The sequence below is a fragment of the Rhinolophus hipposideros genome (assembly GCF_964194185.1).
Source record: "Rhinolophus hipposideros genome assembly, chromosome: 9".
Lineage (NCBI taxonomy): Eukaryota > Metazoa > Chordata > Mammalia > Chiroptera > Rhinolophidae > Rhinolophus > Rhinolophus hipposideros.
The window spans coordinates 8,585,515-8,610,407 of record NC_138055.1 but is presented as its reverse complement, the minus strand read 5'-3'; the positions used below and the strand labels follow the sequence as shown (position 1 = coordinate 8,610,407).

Genomic DNA, 24,893 nt, shown 5'->3' with positions numbered 1-24,893 from the left:
GCCTACACGCTCTTAGAGGTTGCTGCCCCAAGACACCATGCAGGAATTTTGTGTCAACTATTGGAGGAAGAAAGGCCTCTGGAGGAGAACTGAGGCCCCCTGACCAACAACCAGACAGAATGCCCGACATGTGGGTGAGGCCATCTTAAACCTTATAGCTGAGCTGACATTCCAGCTGAGCAGAGCTGATGGAGGGAGCCCAGAAGAAACCAAACCAGGAACAACCCATAGAATCTTAAGAAAGAATAAACTCTTGTTGTCTAAGTTTTGGGGTGGCTTGTTATACAGTACAGGCTAACTGAAGCCCAGAGACAGGAAGGGACTTACCCAAGGTCCCACAGCAAGGCAGAGCCCAAGTCTGACTATGCCCAGGTTCCAGGTTGCCGGCCCCCAGAGCCCTTCCCATCACATGGTCCTAACGCCAACTTGACCAGTCCACCCCAATGTCTGCATGTGCATGTGTGTGCGTGTGTGGGGGGGTAAGCGATATGGGTCCTACCCTCTTTCCCTGAGTTATAAAGTGTTGGCTGACATCCACACAGGGCTTTCCTGTCCATCATCTTTTGGGAGAGACGTATGGTTCATCCCATTCTACAGATGATGAAACTGAGGCCAAGCGGATGGGCAGCTTGCTGACAGCCTCACAGCTAGAAAGTAGCAAAGCTCTGACTCGAACCTACTCAAACCTCTGAGGCTCACTCAGGATCCTTCCCATTGGCTGCTGGGAAGGATAATGGCAGATGATAAAGTCCCTTCCAAGGGTCAGTGTCTCAGAAAGGGGCACACACACACACACACACACACACACACACACACACACACCGTGTTTCCCTGAAAATAAGACCTAGCCAGACAATCAGCTCTAATGCATCTTTTGGAGCAAAAATTAATATAAGACCAGATCTTATTTTACTATAATATAAGACTGAGTCTCGTATAATATAATATAATATAATATATTATATATAATATATAATATAATATAATAAAATATAATAAATATAATTAATATAATATAATATAACAATATAATACAGTACAATACAATATAATACCAGATCATATTAATTTTTGTTCCAAAAGATGCATTAGAGCTGATTGTCTGGCCAGGTCTTATTTTAGGGGAACAGGGTATGTACCAGACACATACCACATGCAGACATACTCACATCATGTCTCTCTCTCTCTCTCTCTCTCTCTCTCTCTCTCTCTCTCTCTCTCTCCTCAACCCTCCATCTTCAACCAGCCTACCCCAATGGACCATATACTTTATTAAAAATATATAGTTACAAACTCCATTGTCAATCTGGGCTGGGACTGGGGGCCAAAGGGACCACAGGGAGGGATGGCCCTTGTCCTGTTCCTTGGGGTCCCACCTCTGCACCCAAACCCAACACCATCCAGGGGCCAAGATGGCTGGCCTTGAGGACCTCAAGGGACCAGCCAGCTGGGCAGGGGAAGGGGCTACGCTTGATGGGCAGGGCGCGGGAGGGGTGCACAGAGGGTCTGTACCTCCTTGTCCCGCAGGTACAAATGGCAGAAGGTGGATTGGGTGCCTCCATCTGTCTCCATTTACATATATTTACAAAAGAAAGTCATGAGCAACAGGCCACAGTCATGCAAAAAAAAAAAAAGCACTCCCTCCCGACCTCCCCCCAAACTAACCCCCTGCCCACCCCAGAACCCCATGATGCCCTCCCCCCAGCAGTCCAGCCGCCTTCCCCAAGGTTCTGAGAACAAAAGGGGCACGTCCTTGAAGGGTCTGTGGGGAAAAGGTGGTGGGTCTGGGGTCCCTGAGCTGCCAGCAGGTAGGCGCTGGTGAACCCAGGCTGATAGCGCCAAAGGTTTCCTGGGCCCTTCCAGGCCTGGGCTCTGGAGTCAGCAGGAAGGGGTCCCCCAGCTGTGAAGCCCCCACCTCCTTCCAGAAGGTCCGTGGAGCCAGGGTCAGCTCTGTCCTGAGTGTGGAGGGGGTGTTCCGACATCCCACCCCCGGCAGAGGCTCTTGTGGGAGGTGATGAGGGCAGGGCCGGAAGGTCAGATGGCCGACTCCCTGCGATAGGAGATGTTGTCCAGCGGGAGGGTGGCTTGCATGCGTTCCAGATCCAGGTGGCTGCCAAACTCCAGCATTCGGATGATGCCCGCCTCCTCCTTGGAGCCCGCCTCCAGGCCCAGGCCCGCAGCCACAGCCGCTGCGGCGGCGGCCGCTTCCTCCTCCATCTCCTCTTCCTCCTGGCTCATGAGGGCCAGCTCATTCTCGTAGCAGAAGGCACTGGGCGGGGGCGGCGGGGCGGGCAGCACGGTGATCTTGCTCTCCTGCAGTTCCCGGGCCGAGCAGCAGGGCGTGCCGGCCACCTCGTAGGTCTTGTGGAAGCGCGAGTAGTCCACCTTGTAGTGGCTCTTCTCCTCAAAGACCACGGGCTCGAAGCGGTGGCCCCACAGGATCTCGCTGGCCAGGTAGGAGCTGCGGGCCTGGGTGGTCATGGCGGTGGCCTCCACCATGCCCTCGAGGATGACCACAATCTCGAAGTCCTCGGACTCCAGCTCCTCCTTGCCCATGCCATAGAGCGGGCTGTCCTCGTCGATCTCGTGGACGATGATGATGGGCGACACCAGGAAGATGCGGTCCAGGCCGATGTCATAGCCCACGTTGAGGTCCCGCTGGTCCAGCGGTAGGTACTCGCCCTCCTGGGTCATGTAGGGCTTGATGAGCTGGGCCCGCACGTGGGCCTCCACGATGTGGCTCTTGCGCAGGTTGCCCACGCGCCACATCAGGCAGAGCTTGCCGTCGCGCACCGAGATGACCGCGTGGTGGCTGAACAGCAGCGTCTGCGCCCGCTTCTTGGGCCGTGCCATCTTGGCCATGATGGTGCCGATCATGAAGGAGTCGATGACGCAGCCCACGATGGACTGGACCACCACGGCGATGACCGCCAGGGGGCACTCCTCCGTCACGCAGCGGAAGCCGTAGCCGATGGTGGTCTGCGTCTCCACCGAGAACAGGAAGGCGCCCAGGAAGCCGTTCACGTGCATGATGCACGGCTTGGGGCTCGCGGGCGCCGCGCCGCTGCTGCCCGCCGGGGCCCCCGCCGGCGCCACCGCTGGGCCCGCCTCCAGGTCGCCGTGGAAGAAGGCGATGCACCAGAAGAGCAGGCCAAAGAAGAGCCAGGAGACCAGGAAGGCCGCAGAAAAGATCATGAGCATGTAGCGCCAGCGCGTGTCCACGCAGGTGGTGAAGATGTCCGCCATGTAGCGCTGCGACTTATTGCTCAGGTTGGCGAAGTACACGTTGCATTGGCCGTTCTTCTTGACGAAGCGGTTGCGGCGTTTCCGCCGGGGCACGTGGGCCTGCCCGTTACGGCTGTGCCCGTGCATGTCCTGAAGCCGACGTGGTCACCTGGGAAGACGCAGGGCCTGGGGAGAGAAGCCAGACATGAGAGGGGCTGAGGAGCAAGTGGCTGCCGTGCGGGGCGCCCCGCTGAGGGCTCCGGGGAACCCAGGCTGGGGTGGCAAGGCGTCCACCCAAAGACGCTCAGAAGGGGAACAGCCTGGACTAGCACCCCAAGACCTCCTCTGTCGCAGCGGGCAGAATGTGACAGTGAAGGTGGTTCTGGTGACAGAGGGAGTGGCGTCACCTGAGCCAGTGCCTCCATCCATGGCCAGCCCAGCTCCGGAATTGTGGTCGCCAGGCCAGAAGCTGAGGCCACCAGGATCCAGGCCTTAGTCCTAGCGCCCTCATGCTGCCCCCTCCAACACTCCTTTGCCGCTGTTGTTTCCTGGTGACAGTCTTGGCTCCCCCCTCCCACCATTTGTCCCACTTGCCCTGAGCAGAGGGAGCTGTAAGTGCTCTGGCCCCTGCCCACTTGCCTGGGTTCAGCCTCTGCCTCATTGGGTCTTTCTGGGGCTGGACGTTCTCCAATATGGCAGCCACTGGCCACCTGTGGCTCTTTACATTTACTTTAAATGAAAATTTAAAAAGGAAATTCAGTTTGCCAGTTGCACTAGCCACATTTCAAGTTTAAGTGCTCGTGGCTAATGGCTACCCTTCTGGACAGAGCTGACATAGGACATTTCCATCATTGCAGAAAGTCCTACTGGATAATGCTGGTTCCTGCACCCTCCCCTCAGTTCCTGTCCTGTCCCCAAACTTGTTGGGAACAGTGGTGGGTGAAGACACCAATGGTGATCAAGATGGAGGAATGGTGGTCAGGACGGTGGTCAAGCCCTGAGCTTTGGCTCCTGTGCAGGCATCACTAGTCCCATGTCACAGGTGAGAGAACCGGGGCTCAGAGAGGGGAAGTGACCTGCTTAAGGTCACACAGCTGGTACGTGGGTCCAAATCCAGGTGTGTCTAATTCTTAAGCCACCAGGTGCTGTCAACATTGAGGAGTTTATGGTGTGGAGACCTGGAGTAGAGGAAGCTGACACACCCACTGCCTAGCTGTGTCACCTTCAGACAACCCATTTCACCTCTCTTAGCCTCACTTTCTTCATCTATAAAATGGGGATCAAAACGCTACCTCAAAGGACCCAAGGAGATAGTACTGCTCAGTTAGAGCCACTCACCCTCCTACCTTCCTCCCAGCCTCCCGGGAGCAGGAGGAAGCTGGTAAGAGGCAGGATTCGGCTGTCAGCATCCCCAGCTGTTTCAGTGGAGGCGGCCCCTCACCCCACTGAGTGGCGGGTGGCTGGTGTATCAGCTGGGCCCAAGGACCCTCCCTCCAAACCTCCCTTCCACTGGGGCCCCAGGAAAGAGATGGTGCTGCCCAGGGCCCCCGTGACTGGCGGGGCTGGCCGGGCCTGGGTTCCCGGTAACATTTTGGCCCAGAATTATATAAGGCTGGAAGTTTCTATTTTCTGTTCTATTCTTCTTCCTGATCTAATTGTGCATCTGTGGCAATGTTTATACACTTCCCGGGTTCAGGACAACTCGGTTGCCGCAGCAACCGGTGCGCGCCAACGCTGTAATTTAGAGATCAACAGCTTCAGAGTCTGCCTCTTCCAGGGAGAAACGCCCTCTCTCAGCCCAGGGAGAGTGAGCCCTGCACCCCTCCTCCCCCACGGTCACCCCACCCCGACTCTAGGTTCTGCTCCCTTCCCACCTTCAAAGAAGTTCCCAGGGTCCCACAGTCCTGGATGGAAGTCCGAGATCTACCATGTAACTTGTACAAGTTACTTCATTGCCCTGAAACTCAGTTTTCTCATCTGGAAAATGGGATCAGCGAGACCTATCAGTCTGAAGACCTAACAGGTAATGTGAGCATGTGATACTGTCCCTTAAGGGGTCCTAACTTTACCCAGGCCTCCCAGGCCCTCCCTGCTACCTCCCCCAGAGTCTCAACAACCGGGGTGTCAGGTGCACATTCTAGTCTAGAAACAGTTTTCAGGGAGGTCTTCCTTCACTAAACATCTCGTCTCTGCTCTGTCCCATGGTCCTAAATGCCTGCATTAGCACCACAGAAGGAACCAGACCGGGAAGGAACGGATGATCACTCATTTCAAGATCCTCATTTCACATCTGAACTCAAGGAAGTCCAGAGCTGGGATGGACTTGCTAAGCGTCCCAGGTTGAGGCAGGGGGACCAGCCTTGAACCCGAGCTCCTGGAAGAAGGTCAAAGTGCCTCCAGGAAGAGAAGACTGGGGGGTTGGAGCTAGGGGAAGAAAAGGCATCAGCCTGGCCCCAGCAGACCCTGGAAACCATAGGCAGTGGGTCTCCAGAGAGGCAGAGGGACGAAGTGTGGTGACCTGCTCTTTGATGGGTGAGGACACAGAGAGGGTGAGGGACTGGCCCAGGGCCAGGGGAACCTTGGTTCTCTGCCCACAGGGACTGACCGTGACTTGGGGATGTTGATCTTACGCTGTGGGAGAGGGCTTTTCATGGGGCTCCCACTGTCTAGGAGGGCCCTGTGGGTAAGGGGATGAGGGAGACCACCCCCCATGGCTACAGTCTCTTGGTCTTCCTCTCACCAGCACTGCCCACTACTTCCCGTCTGTGAGTAGAAGTGACAGGAGTCTCATCCAAACCCCATGCCCCTAGGTTGGCCCCAAGGCTCCACACATCCTGCACCCCCCACTCACCTCCCCAACTTCAGTACTCACCCCCCACCCTGCCCTCCGTCACCCGGCCCCTGGCATGTCCTCCGTAGTGTCGCAGCCCGGCGGGGACACAGCTTCTCCCCAAGCCCTGCCTCCCCTCCTGGTCACAGCCAAGTTTCTGAGTGCCTGCTCTGGGTCAGGCCCTGTGCCCACCCTGGGCCTGTGCTAACTTGGGTGGGGCTCAGAAATGTCCACTCTTGGGCCATGGGGAAAGCTGCGCCCAGCCTCAGGTGCTCTCCCAGACCCAGCGCCCTCCTCCACAGAGGAGTCCAGGTGTGGCCCGTCCCCCTAAAGCCCCTCATCTGCAGTGACCTGCTCAAATAAGCAAACGGGCCTGTCACCACAGACTCGGGCAGAAATGAGAGGTCCACCTGCCAGCGTGTGGGCTGACCGCACCGCGCCCGACCCAAAAGTGAAAAGCTTGAAGCTTGGCCTTGTGCCTTTGTGTGATAACTACCGGAAGAGGGTCAGCTTTTCTTTCCCTTGTTTGTCACGTGGAGTTTCCTGGCGAAGGCATAAAGGCCCGAGGGGAAAGTATGAAAGAGGAGGGGTACAGATGGCAGAAGAGGGGCAACCATTCGGCACCATCCTCCTCTGAATATGGATGATTTATTAAAAGAGGGAGAGTGCATCCTGGTTGTTTAGGGGCCTGTATCATGTCTCCAATAAACCATACTTTTCTGAAAGGCAGGGAGCTACGATGGGGACGGTGGAGGCACTGGGAGTCGGGGCTCCTCCCACTGCCGTAGGGGGTGACCTCAAGCAAGTCCTTCCCCTTATGGGCCTGGGTTCTTCCTCCAATCGATGTCCTGTAGCCTAAGTTTGCACCCTGGGACTCCTCCCATAGTCAACATTCTTTTGGGAAATGATGGGGATGGGAGATGCTTTGTAAAAACTTAATGTCCTTTCTTTGCAAAGTGAAGGGTTGACGATGCTGTGTCAGTTACCAAATTAAAACTAATTTTGTTACTGTGCTATGAACATCCAATATCTGGAGCCCCTCGTCCAGACTTCACTGGACAACTAGGGAAACTGAGGCAGACAGCAGGGATGTGGCATGGTGAGTCAGCAGCTGCCAAGGACACTTGGGCCTCAGGGACATAGTGAAGGTGACCAGCAGGGCTGTCAACTCGCTGGCGTCGACCCTGCTTCTGCTACCTCTTACATTCTCCCTCTGATTCGATGGCGCTGAATGCCCCTCCTTTCCCACAACTCCCTGTGCGAACGAAAAGCAGACAGAGTGGCAGCAGCCCCCATGGGTTCCAGCGAGGCGGGGAAAACCTCCCTGTGCGCACTCAGACCACCCATGGGAAACGCGGTGGAGGCTGCCTTCCAGTCCCAGACAGCAGTGTCAGTCGAGGTCCTGAGACCCGGGCAGGGTTGTGGCCCCTAGAGGGCAGGAGCGAGGTGGCACTTAGCCAGCCGGCAGGGCCTTACACACCTCCTTGTTGGTGGGACGACTGGGGAGGTGAAGTGACTTGCCCAAGGTCACACAGTCCAGCCGTGGGGCCCTGCTGAACCCTCCTCCTTCTCTGTGGCTGCTCCCAGGGGACGGACACTCTAGACCTGAGGCATCCTGCCACCCTGTGTTTACTTAATAAGTATTTGTTAAGCACCTATCCCAGCCCAGGCAGGGTTATTTCTCTTCCCAGTTGAAGAATCACAGGCTAAGAGTGTGGGGGGAGTACGGATATAGATGGGGGGTTCACACAGTAGAAGTGCAAAGCTGGAAGTCTGATTCAGTTCTGGCTGCCCCCAGGTCCCTGACTCACCCTGGGCCCCAGCCTCTGGCCTCAGGCTCCCTCTACCTCCCACAGTGCCCTGTTCAACTGGATCCCTTCATGCCTCTCCCCAGCCCCCCAAGCCCAGCCTGAGCCCCCTCCATGCTCCAAAGCCTTTCCTGCTGCATTGCCAGCTGCCAGCCCTGCCTCCTCTGAGCCCCGGGGCCCTCACTGTCTGCTCCCCGCAACTTCTTTTCTACTCTGTGACAGTAACGTGCCAGTTGAACCCTCGTGTTTGGGGTGGCAAAACCTGGTTCTCAGTCTCAGTTCGGTCAACAGCTAGTATGTCCTCTTTGGACCTCAGTTTCCTCATCTGCAAAATGGAGATGATAATGTTATCTACCTCACCAGGCCATTGTTGAGGCAAACGGGATATCCACTCTGTAATAGACACATCGGCTGGAGGTTGAACAGGCATCACAGGTAAAATGTAGAGAAGATGATGATGAAGAAGAAGAAGAAGATGATGATGATGATGATGATGATGATGATGATGATACGGTGAAGATGATGAAGATGAGGATGACGGAAGCACACTGGCCTGGGAGTCAGAAAACCCAGCTTCCAGTCTTGTTTCCACCACTAGCTGCTCCAGCCAGGTGCTCCTTCTCTCCATCTGCAAAATAGGGGGCCGTAGCTGGTCCCTGGCAGGAGAGTTGGGAAGATGTAATGAAACAAGAGTCTAAATAAGGCGGGTGATGCAGGGGTACTCCTCAGTCTGATCAGCCCCACCCGTCCCTGAGCCTGTCTTCAGTCTGGAGCGGGAGGCTGACTCTTCTACTATAGGGAGCAGGCACAGGGGTGGGGTGGGGCTGAGGGGCAACTCTGTGCCCCCAGGAGGGGTTCTAGAGGGTGGGAAGCTTTCCCTGGGGAAGTGAAAGGAATTCACACCACTGTCCCATTTCCCAGTCCGTGAGGGGCGCAGAACCAGCCCCCACCCTCCTCCAGCTCTAAAGGATGCCTCTCAGGCCTCCCTGGTTTGGGTGGGGGTCCTTTCAGGTCTAACAAATAGGGCTTTGCAGGGGAGGAAAAGGGCTCAAGGACCAGGCAGCTGAATTGTGCTTCTCAAAGAGTAAAAGGGAGCTGAGGATGGGTCTAGCCACAGGGGAAATGGTGGCAGGGTGTCCCCTTCTGCCCACAGCCCTCTGCAGGCTCCTGTCCTGCTCCTTGGACCCTGGGAGGTCTGACTCCCATCTCGTCATGAATGTTGAGGGCCCACATCTTCCCCCTCCAAGTGCAGCAGCTTCAACTACAGAGTCGCTGTACCACTTTCTGCCTGTGTGACTTTGGGCAAGTTACTTAACCTCTCTGGTCCCTGCACTCTTCATCTTTAGGTGGGGCTAATAATAGTCCTTACCTTATAAGGTTGTAATGAGGAATAAATGGGACCGTGCATATCACGTACCTGGCACAGAGTAAATAATTGATAAGTGGTCCGAATTACTCCCAAGGCTGTTGATCGCCCTGAATTTCAGATGCAGTACCCAGAGCCCATCTGTCACAATGGCCCTGCCCAGTCTGTTCCAGCACCAGTGCCAGGGAGCAGATGAGTAAGAGCTGTGGCCTCAGAGTCTCACGGAGCTGGGCCTGTCAAGCTCCAGCAGGTTTCTTGACCTCTCTGAACCTCTGTGACTTCATTTGGGAAGAAACACAGTAATGCCTACCTTTCAGGGTGGTAGCGAGGGCGAGACATAAGTTCTCAATTGTCATAAAGGTGCAGGCTACACAGTGTTCAATTAACGCTGTTCCCCACACCTTCCTCTGTACCCTGAATCCCCACTGCACACCTAGCCCCTCCCCCACAGGCCAATCAGGTGACATTATCAAGTTTACATGGAGTATTTAGCACACACTTCCTCCGTGAGGACACTGTTCTGAGTGCTTTATGCGCATCAATTCCTGCCATCCTCACCGTGACCTCAGAGGAAGTTACCATTGTCATCTATCCTATCTAAGTCAGAAAAACCAAGACACAGACAGGTTCAGCCACTTGCCCATGGTCATACAGCTCCTAAGTGGTAGAGACAGGATCTGGCCATGGGCAGTTAATGCCAGAGCACATGCATTCGACACTGTGCTCTCCTGCTTGGAGAAACACTGTCACATCGCACATTTCTTCCACTTAGGAAACAGTCATCAAGCCTACTATGTGCCAGATTCTGTCAAGTCAGTCCTAGTGGGAAAGGAGAAACTGGGTCATACGGTAAGTTGGAGCCAGAATCTGGGTCCCTGATGTCAGGTCCAGCCAGAGCCTAGACACACAGGGGACTCTGGGCTCCAGAGGGGCTCTGAACAGCATGGGGTGAACTGGCTCATCCCTCCAGCCCTGCACCCCACCTCTCCCTCCCAGCCACTCAGCCCTGCAGGTGAGCACGCTTAGAAAGCAAGTTCTCCAGAATGTCCAGACAGGCCTTCTGGTCATGGCCAAGTGACAGGAGCTGGTGGCTGGAGGACCCAATGCCACTGCTCCAAACTGCAGGTATGCCCTTTGTGGCATTTCCAACTCCTGGCCCCTGCCCTGATGAAGAACTCAACCCCACCCTCACCGCAGAGCCCCTTCTTATGGGCCAGCCCATCCCACCAAAGGGGGCGCCCCAAACACCTGCACCCCTCTTCCCTACCGGGATTTGAAGGCGAGAGCGGCTCCCCAAGGCTTCTCTTTCCCAGGACAACCTCAGTCTCTCACTGGCAGTGAGATTCAGTCCCCACTGCCTTGCTGTGCCCCTGGGTCTGGCCCTGCTGCACACTTGTCCTCCAAAGTCCTTCTTTCAGTGACTGTTTATTGTTGCACACGTGCTGTGGGTCAGACACGGGCTGTGGACTCGCCTGGCGTACACCTCAGCTGGGGAACAGATTCTGTACATGTAATAAGCATTTCCTAGGTGGGCAGTCATCAACCGTGGTGAGCTGCTTAAAGGAGAAGTCGCGTGATGTGAGAGAAGACGAGAGACTCTAGCTTGGTGGGGTCCCCAAAGGCCTCGTTGAAAAAGTGACATTTAAACTGAGACTTGAGTAATAAGTGGGAGTCGAGTCCGTCAGGAGAATTGTGTGTCTGCGTGAAGGGTGGGGTGTAGAAGATTCCAGAAAGAGTTCGGTGTGTCAAGAATCTGCCGCAAGAAGTGAGCAAGAGGGAGAGTTGCCCAGGCTGAGCCCCAGAGGCGGGAGTGGGAAGGGTTGTGGGTTTCACCCTCCTGGCCGTGGGAAACAGGCAAGCAGGCGTGCGGTTTCACCTGGTTGGGTCTTTTGAGTTTTCATATGAAATCTTTAAGACAAATAGGAATAAGAAGTAATGCAGTAAACTCCAGGCTTAAGAAAGAAAACTCCTCAATGTGGCCCCAGTGGCAGCCCGGCCCTTGTCCGGCCTGGCAGGCATGGCACACGCACGGGGGTAAGACACGGCTGGTGCAATAGAAGCAGGAGGCTGACAAGGAGGCTCTTGCTGCTGCCCAGGCCAGCGATGGTGGTGGCTTGGAGCTGCCAGGGCAGTGGCAGTGGAACTCGAGAGAAGGAAACAGATTCGGGACACATCCTGGACAAAGAGCCACAGGGTTGGGGTGCATTGGATGGGCGGGTTGGGGCGGGGGCTGTCAGGAGCAGGTGACGGTGGGACTCTGAAAGAGGATCAGGTTTAAGGAGAGGCATTTTCTAATGTGCGGCGGCCCTGGAATGTCCAGATGGAGATGTCCAGGCGTGTCAGGCCCTGAAGTCTGGGCGGAGTTAGACCCGTTAGACCTTGAGCACCTGCATGATGTTTTAAGCTGTGCGAGTGGATGGGGTCACCTGGGCCTCAGACGCAGCCCCTCGTACCTGCATGTGGAGGAGAGCCTGGCACAGCAGATGGAGGCCGAGTGGCAGAGAGGAGACACAGGACAGCGGGCCCCGAAGCCAGGGGGCAAGGACTTTTAGTGGAGGTGCCCAGTGGTCCTGACCAGTCCAGACCACCCCAGGCCAGCAGTCCCACCTCCCTTCTCCACTTGGATGCCCCCTTTCCTGGCCCAACAGGGCAGAGACTCCTCATGGGCAGAGGGGAAGAGGGGGTGTGGCGGTGGGGGATAGCTGGTGGGCAAGTGGCCAGAGCAGAGGTGACTTCCACATAGCCCCTGATGGCCCTCCCTGTGCTAGCACCCCAGTGAGGGGCTGGGCATGGAAATAACCGTCCCCACCCACATTGCTTTGCCCTGGGCCTCTCAGCAAACAAGACTACAGGAGGTAGGGCTGCTGGTGGGGTGAGAGCGTCTCCCAGAGCTCTGGGGACTGGGGATGGATGCCCCTCACTCCACTTCCACAGGATTCTCTGGATTTACTGCTGCGCCCACAGGCTGCGCCTAAGAAGAGGGGTGGGGAATGGGGGAAGAAAGGGGAAAGGAAGTCAGCTAAGTGCCAGGCACGCCCCCTCCCTTGTTCTGGGAGGCCCTGGGTGGCTTTGGAGAGCCATGGGGTTGCCTGTGACACCTGCATACGCTCCTGGGACCTCAGCCTGCAGACTGTCACACCCACCAGGAACCAGGTGCCTTGTTCGCCCAGCCTGATGCCCATCCCCAAATGGTTCAGCACGCAGCCAGAAAAAAGGAGGAGGGAGCCCTGTGAGGAGCGATGTGGGGCTTCAAGATGTGTTTTAAGTGAAAAAAGGCAACATCACGAGTATAGTATTTACCGTTTGTGTAAAACAGGAGAGAAAGAAATTTATAGATGCACATATTTGCTTGTCTGTGCTTGTCTACGGATGGAGACCCAGGAAACTGGTGACACTGGCTGCCTCCAGGGAGGGGAAGCAGGTGGCTGGGGATAGGGTGGGAGGAAGAATTCTCACTGTATTCCCGTTGTGTCTTTTTAATTTTAGAACCATATGAATGTATTACCTACAGAAAGAAGACACATAGAAAGTTTTAAAATTAGTGTGTACATATGTGTATTTTTCTGAGAAGGATCCTAGCATTCATGAGGTCCTCGAAAGGGACTGTGATCCCAGAAAGCTTAAAAATACTTTACTTTTGTGCTGTGCAGCCGTGGAAAAATGCCTTAACCTCTCTGAGTCACATCCCTAAAATGTACAGAAATAACACTCACTTTATAGGCACGTTGAGAAGACGGACAGTGACACTGGAAGGTAAGGGTTTATAAACTGTAAAGTGCAGAAGCCCTTCTTGAAGGGGAGGACTTAATGTCACCTCCCATTGTCCCTGCAGCCCCCTCCAGGGCTCTTCCGAGCCCACCATCCTCCCAGCAGCTCTAATGGAGGCCCTGGCTGGTCCTTGCCTTGATCTGGGAGTCCTCCAGGCCTGAGGGGCCCTCTCCAGTTGCCCTCTCACTCTCCCTCCTCCAGCCTTTGGTGCACATGCCGTGCACTGCTCAAGCTCGTCTTGGCTGAAAATACCACTAGCCCCTACCACCCTCCCAAGCAGCCACAAGCAGGTTTGGCTCCTGTTCCTGGTATCTGCTGGATGTCTAAGAGGCATCACAAACTCAGCATCGCCAAGACTGACCAGTCGTCCCTCCCTTGCCTTCTCCATCTCAGTCTGTGACTTCCCAGGGGGTCGCTCAGGCCTAACACCTGGACGTCATCCTGTAACCCTCCCCAAAGCCAATTGTCACCATAGTGGTACGCATGTTAATAACTAACATTTAGTGTTTGCTGTGGGCCAAGCCCCGGCCACTCCGTTGGTTCTCACGACACCCTGGAGGTGGGTGCTGTTATTTTCATCCTCACCGGGGGTTCCAGAGCTTCCCCAAGCAGGTGAATCCTCAGAACTGGGCCCCAGATGCTGACCCACAGCCAGTCCATCCAGCCTGCTGAGCGCTCCCTGCTCCGCGCCAATCACTACCAGACAACTCCATGGCCTTCTCCCTGCGCCCCCCTCCATCCTCTCCCTCTGCACTTCCATCTCCACGGGCTGGGGACCCATGTCACTCTTCAGCTTAGAGCTCTCAGGGCTTTCCTGCGCTCTCCAACCGCAACCCCTCCACTCCCCACTCGCAACCCCAGCCACTGGGGCCTTTCTTCTTATCCCTTGAATACGCCAAGTTTATGCCTCTCTCTGGCTTTTGCCATTGGCTGTCCCTTCTAGTTGAAATCCTCCAAGACGACTTCTACCTTCTTACCATTCTGGTTTGATTCAAAGCAGCCTCCTCGACAAGGCCCCCCAGGCACTGTCCATCCACATGCCGATCTCCGATCTCCTCGCGGCATTTATCCCATTCAAACCGATTTATTTTGCAGTCTCCTTAAGTGCAAGGACCTTGAGTCTCTGCCTCACCCCTGAACCCTAGCCACTTAATGAACAGCTGATGGCTGACAAAGAAACAAGATAATTTCAGGCCATCATAATTCCCATAAAGGACCTCAGCAGGGTGATGTGACAGAATGTGACCAAGGAGGAGCTATTTTTGCCACCGTAGTCAGGGAGAACCTCAACAAAGGTGGCCTCTGAGTGGAGACCAGAAGGAGACCTTCCGTGACACTGGAGTGGGAGCAGGACGTCTGAGGCCTCACCCTCTCACAGGACATTGGCTTCTCTGCAGGTGTCACCTAGGGTCCTCCCAGGGGGGTGAGTAGGGCATCCCGGCTTCACGCCCAGACTCCTTAAGCCCGAAAGAGAAGCTCCAAGGACTTGGGGGTGGTAGGTAGGACGCAGGGCCTAGCAGGAGAAGGTACTTAGCAGACCTTAGAAGGGGCCAGCCACAGCATTGGGAATACGCCTCCCCCAACACCAGCTCATCCGCAGCCGTTAGTGACTATTGCTATTGCTGTTGGAATGCCTACTATGCACAGGCCAAGTGCTAGGTGCTTACTGATCATTTCTGAGCATCTGCCCATCTGGCTCCTAAGGCCAGAGACTTAGACTTGCTTCATTCATTCATTCATTCATTCATTCATTCATTCATTCATTCATTCATTCATCCATCCATCCATCCATCCATCCATCCATCACCCTAAATGGATGCTGAACTGCAGTGTCATCTGCCCTCCTGCCTGGTGTGTCTCCAACACAGCACAGTGCCTTGCCTTAGAGGGCACTCTATAAATCATCGTGGAATGAATGAATGTTTACTGAGCACCTACTATGTGCCAGGGGAAGAGAAGTGAGAAAGACACAGTATGTAAGCGTGTGAGTGTGTGAGGACAGGAGACAAAGGGTCTGCACAGCCAGATGGCTTAGAGAGAAGGTCCCCAGGAAGATGTGGGCAAGTAGGGAGCGCAAAGACAAAGCAGGCCAGGGCTGGGCTGGGCAGAGAGTGGGAGCCAGGTCCCGCGCTGGGATGGCTGGCTGTAAGGCTGGGGGCCTGGAGCTAAGTGAGCCGCTGGGCAAGGGAAGGGAGGTCTGAGGACAGAATGGTGGCCTCCTGGAACTCTTGGCACTTCTGTTGTTAGGAAGCGAGCATCCTGGAGAAAAGGAGTACGCACACCTGAGCCTCTATCAGTGGCACCTCCAGGATTTCCACACAGGGTAGCAGCTTTCAAATGTTTGACCAAGACCCAGAATAAAAACAAACACTGTACATTGCTATTCATTACACCATATATATTTTAAAAGCTGAAACAAAAGCCTCACAAAATACTTAATCCTCACTACTTGCAAAGTGCTTGCCATTTTAAAACTTTTGTTCTAAAAAAATAAGTAGTGAATGCACTAAATCAACTTCACAACCACTGATGGGTCAGGGTCTGCACGCAGTTTGAGAAACACTGACCTATGGGGTGCCTGGTTGCTGTGGGCAGGTTGCAGTGGGGATCGAGGGCTTGTCTTGAAGCTGTGACTGACCGTGCGTGGACCGTGGGCTTTTAGGGAGACAGAGGCTTGGGAGGCACAGTATTCCCCATGGAGGTCCTGGGGAATACTTGGAACAGGCTGTTAGACCCTGAGGGTCACAGGACTGCTGCGTTATAGCCCAAATAATAGGGACTCTGGGTTCTGGGTGCAATCCTTTCCTCTGGCCCTGTGTTAAAATCCCCTGCTATCCTCCTAACAGATGCTACTCAGCAGTTGCTTGCACACCTCCCATGACAGGGAGCTCACCCCTTCCTCAGGCAGCCCACTAGAGTGTGCCATCAAAGCAGCTGGTAACTATAAGTCCCTCCATGGCTGGCTGTCCATTCCCCTCTCTGTCTCCAGGCCTGTCGTCCCAGGGACTCGGGCCAGCTCCAGCACGAGGCCGTGGCCCACTCTGTACCCCATCCGCTTTCCTCTCTTCCCTATTGCCCAGCTCTGGCCCCATGTCTGGGGGATGGCCCTGGAGCCCAGCCAGCGAGAGGCTCTTTCCAAGGTCAGGTGGCCTCAGGATCTGCAGCTGCACGGCCCGGCACTGGAGCTCAGCCAGCCCTACCCCCACCCAAGCAGGTTAGGAGGTCTGAGAGGGTGCAAGGGCAGGGCTTAGCATGAAGGTCAGGGGCTGACACCCAAGACAGCCAGAGAAGCAATATCTGAAGGTGATGGCTGCTGCGTGTGGGGGCTGGAGGCCTGGAAGACTGCCAGGAGTTACAACTGAGTGGTCGGGCCACACAGCAGCTCATGTCAACAACAGGCCATGTTACACTCACAGTCTCATGGGATCTTCCCAGCAATCACAGGGGCACAAGTTTACTCTATGGGTCAGGGGAGGAAGACACAGAGAGGTGAAAAGACTGCCCAAGGCCACACAGCCACTTAAAGAGAGAGCTGGACTTGTACCCAGATCTTCTGTTTCCAATCCACCGGCCTCAACTGGGGCTACCGAGAGTGGAGGAGATAAGCCTTGGGGGTTGGGGGGCACAGGAGGAAGTGGCCATCCCTCACATAAGGAAGAGGCTGGGTCCCTCAGGCCAAGTGCACAGCTAAGGCCAAAGCGGGAGGTAGGTACCAATTAGCAGAACCTTTTAGAGACAAGTGGGCTGCCCCAGGAGACGGTGAACCCTCTGTCAAGAGGGGTGCGGAGGGCTGTGATGCTCATATGTCAGAGTGACAGCAGCCCTTTCTGTCCCCCATGTCACTCACAGCAGGTCCCTCCAGCTCTGTGCCTGCCACCTCCCTGCGTGGCCTCACGGGGTTCCTGACTCACTGACCTCTATCCCATCTGTTCCCCCAGACTGAGTGGCATGTTAACCCTCACAGGGCAGAGGGGGTCTGGACTTCTCAGGCCTATAGTGGGAGAGAGGCTCCTACAGGGAGTTTGGGGTGGGGGTTGGGAGAGGAGCTGCAGAATGGGGTGGGGGAGAGACTTCAATGAGGAGTCCCAAGGCCAGCAGTGATACCTGGTGCCAACTCTGCCACCAAGTCAAGGTTGAGCAGACTCCCTCCCCCAGGCCTCAATCTCCTCATCAGTAAAATGGGGTCAGTCTCTCACAGTGCATGTACCCCCTCCTCCCTGCCCTAGCTTCCCTGCCCTAGCTCCCCTCCCATCCTTGCAGCCCAGGAGGAGCCAGGGTGGGCTCCGAGAACAGAAGGGCAACACCAGACAACAACCAGGCACACCCCCCATCACCAGAGGGTACCCCTGTTTCACAGAAGAGCAAAAACAGGTTCGCAGGGGTACAGTGACCTGGTCCGGGGTACAGTGACCTGGTCCAGGTCACATGGGATAAGTTTGTGGCTAAGCTAGGGTTCAATCCCAGGCCTGCCTGACTCAGGCAGCATTCCTCATTCAGCCGCACCAGCTGTTACCAGGGGCTGCTACCCCTGCCCCTCTCTCCAATCTGGGGATTTGCCCAGGAGAGGGGGTTTGTGATATCCAGCACTTCCCTTCCTCCTCCAAACCCTTAGGTACAGGAGTGTCAGAGGGGGAAGGGGAAGCGGGGAGGGAGGGAAGAAGGGAGGAAGCGGGGAGAGAGAGAGAGGGAGAGAGAGAGAGAGAGAGAGAGAGAGAGAGAGAGAGAGAGAGAGAGAGAGAGAGTCTGGCAGTCCTGGGGGTGGGAGGCAGAGGAGTCAGGAGGAGCCCTAGGTCCCAGTTCAGCCCCAGTTCTGCCACCATTGCTGTGTGACCTTGGGCAAATCACTGTGATCTCTGGGCTGAGTTGCTCCATCTCCCATAGAGTGCTGAAGAAAAAGCAGACATAGGAACAGACCAGGCCCACTCGGTAAAGCTGGGGAGAATTTCTCCATGGTCCCAGGCACAAGGGTGCCTCTGCCCAACTGCACCCCCTATGCCCTGCCCTGCCTCCCCTCTGCCCTCCTGGAGCCCCAACTGGGCCCACCTGAGCAGGCTTAGACCAAAGCTCCCAGCTGATAGGTCACCATGACAACGCCTTCTCCCTGTACAGCTCCAGCTGGGGTTTGGAATGTAGAGGGCCACCTTTCTTAATGGCCCCTCTCCTTGATCATCAATGCTCCTCATGGGCACTTCACCTCCCCCTGCCCACTGAGGCCAGATGTTCCAGTCCTGACACTAGGGCTGGAAAATGACTGGCCAGGGAGCCACAGAGAGGAAGGGGAAACTCACAGGGAGAGAAAGGGGAGTCCCAGGCTAGAAGAGACGCACCCTCCCTCCTCCAGGAGGCCAAATGGAAGCATCCCAGAACAACTAGCACCAGGTGCATAGAAAGGGCAATGGATATATGGCCTCTTCTACCCCTGGGGCCTTGGGCAAAACCTTGCTTCTTGCTGAGCCTCAGTTTTTTCATCTGAAAAGTGGGAGTGACAGTCCTCAGGGTGGCAGGAAGGATTAACTGAAGTCATGAATATAAAGCCCAGCTCAGAGCCTGGCACACAGGGGCTCGTCCCCGCTCTGCAGCAGGACCCCTGAGAAAACCTGTCACCCCAGTCACCAAGCAATAGTACCATCTATCTGAGCAGGTTGTGTGTGTATGTGTAAGAGAGTATGAGTGTGCAAGTGTGAATGTGTGCGCTCGTGACTGTGTGTGTTTGCTGGGAGGAGGTGAGGCGCAGGGACACAAAGGGAGGGGGCAGGGGCCACACACCCCAGCATTCCTCCTACCCATTTGTCTGGCCTGTGTGCCCTGAAAAGAACAGTGGTCTGAGAATCAGGCAAAACCCATCAGTTCAAATCTAGTCCCAGCCGTCTTCTACGTGTGTCCAGCCAGCCACTCCTCCTGGCTGAACCTCAGTTTCCCCTTCTCTAAATGGAGAGAACTGCTGATGCCTCAAGTCTTCAGATTCACCACAGGGAAAGACAGCAGGCTGCAGGGACAGAACTGGACCTGGCTTTGAGGGTGTTGGGGGGGGAGTGTACCCAGAGCAAGCTGGAGCGTGAGCCCACCCTGCCCCCGGCCCACTGCCCTGTGAGCCCGTGTGTGTGCGCGCCTGCAGGAACGCGCACGCGCGTGTGTGACTCAAAGTCTATTCATAGCTGAGCTCCACCAGCTGCAGCGTCACAAGCAGAGGGGCCTCAGCCCATATTATTATTTCAATTACCATCTGAATTAAAAGTTTGAGCAGCGATCAGCCCACGTAGAGAGGAGAAGAGGGAGCAGGAGAAAAATAAAGATGAAAAGGAGAAGAAGCGCTAGGCCTGGAGATCCCCCCACACCCCATGGAGGGCTGAGTCGCTGAGGACTTACGGCTTATGCCAGTCCCCAGGGTTCCTGCCTGCCCCGTACCGGGCCCAGGGAGGAGCACTTTGGGACAACAGCCCAACGGCCAACGGCAGCTACTTTATGAAAATAGTTCATTAAATCCAGATTCTTGGTCACACGGATGAGTGTACCAAGCTCAGAGAGGGTGAAAAACTGTCCTAGAGTCACACAGGAACCATACCAAGGCTGATGGCTCCAAGACCCTCTCTCATCAGACAGGTCCCACCCACAGTCTCCCCTGATCTCAAAGGCTGTATGACACTGACATCTGTGGGTGGCCCTGGGGCAGGACCAGGGAGGACAGACGTAGACCTGCTACCTATCCCTGGTTTATCTTCTTGTTCCCAAGGCTGACTCCCCTACCCAAAGTCCTAGCCTAGAGCCAGCATCCTTTCAGCCCTGCCAAAACCACCCAGCAGTCGGCACCCATTCTAGACCTCATGCCACCACCAGCCCCAATGCCCCTCCTCGCCCACTGGTGCAGGCGACAGAGCCCTGGCTCCAAATCTACTTCTGTGGGTACCTTTGGGCAGATCATTCTTTGTCTTTGAGCTTCAGTCTTTCCATTTGTAGAATGAGTTCTCCTCCCCCTTGGGTGTGTGACTATATCTGTGTCTTCAGAATGGAGCCCCCAGAAGGTTCCTGAGGGGCTGTCATGTTGCGGGGATGACAGACTGTCTCCTGCCAGCCCCAGGCCAAGGGAGGGACATTTTCCACTGTTCCCAAGGAAGTCCCAGGGACAGCCCCCAAGAATCAGATTTGCCAAGACTCAAATACAGGCTCCTCCACTTCCCTGCTGTGTGACCTTGGACAAGTAACATAGACTCTCTGAGCCATGGCTCCCCCATCTGGAACACTGGGACATCAATTCGACATTGTAGGGTTGCTGGCCTTGAGGATTAAATGAGAAAGCTCCTAACCCAATGCCTGGCAACAACGTGGGTTTCCTTGCTGGGAGACGGGTAAATGATGGGAGCTGCTTCCCAGCTCCTCCGGAGGGATATCAAAGGCTCCTGGGATTTTGGATATGGGGATGTCATTCCACCCAGAAAACAGGAGTCACTGGGTCAGGATCCCTGGAAGATACTCATCTGGTTTGGCTTGAATAGCTCTGGGAGGGGGATTGCAGAGCTCACTATTTCACAAAGCATCCGCAGATGCTCCCTATCTTTCTCCACCTCCACTCCCCCGGGAATCTTCTAGAGGGGCCATAATCTCCCAGTTTAACCCCAACTCCAACCTGTCCCTGCCTGGGACTGCCTGAAACTGGCTTCTAAATGAGCCTGAAAGGAAGCTTTTCCAACAGACCAAATGAGGGATAGGATTAATGTCCAGGGATGGCGAGAATGGGGCCGGGGAGCAGGAAGGGCAATCGGAGGGGGCCAAAGTGAGAGCTGGGACCTCAAAGCTGCTGGGTCCTTTCCCAGCTGCCCACCCTCTTCCACAGGGTGTGCGTCTGCCTGTCTACTTCCAGGCAGGGATGGGGGCCAGGAGCCCTGGGTTCAGTCTCCAGTTCTGCTTCCTCTACCCCCAGACCATCACTGTGACCTTGGGGGGTCTACTTCCCTCTCTGGTCCTTGATTTCTACATTTCTAAAACGAGGGCACCAGACCAGTGATTTAAGCTCCAAACCTTCTATTTGAATTGAGACACTGTCCCACTGCCCCCACCAATGACTGGGTGGACCTGCATGCTGGGAGCCATAGGGCCCCTGAGTGTCTGTGGCTTCTGGACCAGAGACCGTCTCTCTTCTCCTGTCCCCCACTTTCATGTCTAATACCTTTGAAGGTTCTATCGTCCCCATTTCACAGGGGAGGTGATGGAGGCATAAGAAGGTAAAGGCTCTTTCTCAAGGTCACAGACAGCCATTCAAAATTCAGGACTCCTCTACGCCCAGGAGAGCAGCAGGACTCAAGGGCATATTTTTCCCCCAGGAGAGTCACCAAGATCGTGAGTGGTCAACTGTTCTTTATGCAGATATAGACTGCACGGGATGGGGGTGGGGGCTGCCCAAGGTCACACAGCAAGGCAATGGCAGGCTGAGGTCCTGCACACAGGCTCCCTGCCTTCTAGGCGCCACCTAGCCAGGGGGACAAGCAACACAGTCTGACATCGTGCCCTGGCCCTGGGATCTCCCCAAGATCGGATCCCTTGTCCTGCTTCTGGGCGCCACTTGGCTGCTCCCAGAAGCCCCCAACACCTGGGACAGGCGGGAAGAGTGATCAGGAAGACGAAAAAGAAAGTTGAGAGTTGGCCGCTTGTCCCTGGGCCCTCTGTCCCTCCCTCTCCTTCTCTCCTCGTGCAAGGGGAGCTGCGGTGATGTAATGCACTCGGCTTTGGTCCTGGTGCCAATCTCAGAAGAGAGACGACAGATTGCGTGAGCCAAATTTGGCATCCTAGGGGGAGAGGCACGAAAAGTGGAGATGTGGAGGAGAGGAGCGAGGAGCCTGGGGCGGTGCAGGAGAAGCCCCCCTGCCCAGCAGACCCCAGGGGTGCCTGTCCTCCTTCCGCTCCGCCCCCACCTCCTCCCCAGCCCACCTGGCCTTGAGGCCTCCCCTCACTCTGAGAGGCCAGCCTGGCTGCTCCCTGACCCCTCGAGTTCCCCCATACACCAGTCCCGCCCTCCCCCCCATACACCATTCCAGCTCCTTTTCCCATTGCCTCTAGTCTCCTGGTTACCATGTTGCTGGTTGTCATGTCGCTTACATGTCCGCGTGACTCAGTGGTCCCCACAGAGGGGCCCCCTCCTCCTCACACCCCCCTCAGCTCTCGCCCCCGCCTCCCCCAGATCCACATTAAGAAGCAGCCCGCCCTGTAAGCCTACCCTGTTCCTCCTCCCCTTCCCTCTTAGCCTAAGCTAAGAAATCTTTCCACAGCACCTAGAGTCACTTCATTCTCTGCTCCACAAAAGTCTGTTAAGAACCTACTATGCTCCAAGCTTGGGCAAGCTGCTTTCAGAGACCTGGCATAGTCTGCAAATCCCTGAGCAATTCAAGGAAGTCAGTACCATCATCCCATTCTCCAGTCGAAGAAACTGAGGCTCAGAAAGGGCAAGCCAGCTACCCAAGGTCACTTGGCAGAAACACAAGGCCAGCTCTGTCTGTTCCCAGTCACCCTGAGGCTTTTTCCAGATGAGGAGCTTCCTTTTCAAGGGTAACCCACGCGTTCCTAAGGACTAGCTCCCAAGCCCCAGATCCCCCTTCTAATTCCTGGACACTCCTCTCCTTGGTCAGCCCTCTATTTCAAGCCATATCCTCACCTCCCATTAGCTGTACATCATCCCAAAGGTAAAATGAGTCCATACTCCCATCTGCCCAGCACTTTCCCCAGCCTGTGAACAGCCCTCAGCTCCCTTGAGCCCGGGTGGTGGGGGCGGGGGGCACTCGGAGGTCAGTGGGGCGAGGAAGGGTGTCCTTCCCACAGATATGGAAACTGAGTGTCAGGGAGCCAGTGACTTGCCCTGGGTGCTGGATTCTCAGATAGCTAAGCTGATTTCTGGGAGCCCAAATGGAGCATATATGAGGACCACTGCCCAGGGTGGAAAACCCCAGAAAGAGCCGCTCCTGCCCATGGAGAACAGAGTCGAATGTTCTAGGCTTAGCCCTCCAGGCTCCAGTTTGGATGTGGGTCAGCTCAAAGGCCAGTGGCCACGTTGCACTCCAGCCCTTATCCCACTGCTTTCTTCCGCCTTTTGCTCTTTTGGTCACAGTGTGGCTCTCAGGCCCCCAAAGTCATGGCAACAGCCCCCCAAAATCCCAAAGCTCAGGAGGTCGTGGAACTGGATGTGGGGAGAAGCAGAATAGACATTTTACACACACACACCCGCGCACACACACGCATGTACACACACGTACGACACAGGGTCTGGTTCCTCTCTCGGCCTCAACTGTGTGGCCATTGGCTTCTCTCCCTCAGCTTCCTGTCCCCACAATCCTACTGCTCCTGAGGCCTCAGCTGCCAACTTGGCCAGGCTGCCCAACCTCCAGTCCCTCCACCACACTCCTGTCTACCCTGTCCCTGCACCCTCTCCCCACCCTGAGCCTGGGCACCGGGGCAGAAGTGTATGCTGCTGTTGGTGGGGGGACACTCAGCACATTGCTGGGGAAGTTTCCCTCCTTCAGGGTTCAACCAGACCTCTCTTTCACTGGGGTTCTCCCCCTCCCCACAGCCTGTGTCTACCACTCTGAGATGACATGCCTTATTTACTGGATCCCTTGTCCCTTTACCCTGGGGTCACCTGGCCCAAAGTAGCTGCTCAAGACGTGAGAAGTGGGAATTTTTAAAACAATTAGTTTCAGGTAGGCAGTGGGATTCTTCTCAGGTGGCAGGGCCATTTGCAAACGGGCTGCAGCTGGGGAGGTGGAAAAGAGAGCCCCTCCCCCTTTTGCCACAAGTCACCTGCCTTGAAGCTCCTCGGAAACCCAGTGTGACAACCGAGGGTGGGTGGAGGTAGGGAAAGGTCGTGGCCGGGGCAGGAGGTCAAGGCCAGTTCCACCCTCCTCTCCCTCCTTCCTGGCATCAACCTTGATCTCGCTTCTCCCGACTGACAGACGGACAAAGCTCGCCAGCTCCTGAGAAGTCGCAGGAACCCGGGTCAGGGATCAGGTGCTGAGCGGGCGGGGCCAAAGCAGCCGGTCCAGGACACACAGACACGCACGCGGCGGGACAGACCGACAGACAGCGCCCGCGCTGGGCGAGGGCCGAGCTTACCGCGGGGCAAAGGTCCGACGAGTGTCCTGGAGGCGGCGAGACGGCACTACATCCCACGGCGCGGTCAGGCGGGCGGCGTCCCCGCGGGGAGAGGGGAGTCCGGGCGCTCGCTCCTCGCCAGCCCCCCGGACCGGCCGCGCCCCCTCCCCGGCTGCCGGGGGGTCTGTCCGTGGGCCTACGGGTCTCCGCGCCTCCGCGCCGTCCCGCGCCGCTACCCAGCGGCCGTCCAACTTTCAGCACTGCCCCGCGCCGCGCCCTCGGCGCCGCCTGAGCGACAGCATCGTCGGGCCCCGGGCCCGGGCTCAGAGCGCGGGGCTCCCGAGGCCCATGGCGCTCGCCGCCCGCGCTCGCGCCCCTCGCCTCCGCGGCAGGCGCCTTTCCCCCGCCGCCCCCCACTGTTCTCTCGCTGTCACTCGGCGCTGTCCCCCGCCCTGAGCTCCGCTCCCTGCCCCGCTGCGCTCGCCTCCGGCCCCGAGCCGCTCCGCGCGGGCTCTGCGGCCACCTTCCCCGCGCGCCCGCCCGCGGGTCTCTGCCCCTCTCTGCGCTCGGTCTCTCGGATGGGCTCTCCGCCTCCCTCGCTCTCGCTGTCTCCCCCTGCTGTGGTCTGTCTTCGCCTCGGTCTCCCTCCCAGTCTCTCCTCTGCCTCCCTCAGCCTCTGCCCGATCTCTTCCCTGCGCGTCGCCGTCCCCCGCCCGGTCTGGCCTCCGTCTCTGTCGCCTTTGCACTCTCGGTGCGGCCCCCACTGTCTCGGACCCAGGCCCCAGCCGCTGCCGCGTCCCCGGCTCGCCCGGGAGCCCGAGCTCCC

The 24,893-nt window shown here is 56.4% G+C and overlaps 1 protein-coding gene across 1 annotated transcript; it reads right to left on the bottom strand.

Annotated features, from left to right (window-relative positions):
* Positions 1-1,693: 1,693 nt before the first annotated feature.
* Positions 1,694-24,478, bottom strand: KCNJ4 (potassium inwardly rectifying channel subfamily J member 4). The gene is made up of 2 exons (XM_081059240.1): positions 24,089-24,478; positions 1,694-3,411 (listed from the first exon to the last, which is right to left on the bottom strand). Exon 2 carries the CDS (start codon positions 3,370-3,372, stop codon positions 2,035-2,037), a length of 1,338 nt encoding a protein of 445 aa, XP_080915366.1. The 5' UTR covers positions 3,373-3,411; positions 24,089-24,478; the 3' UTR covers positions 1,694-2,034.
* Between the last annotated feature and the right edge of the window lie 415 nt (positions 24,479-24,893).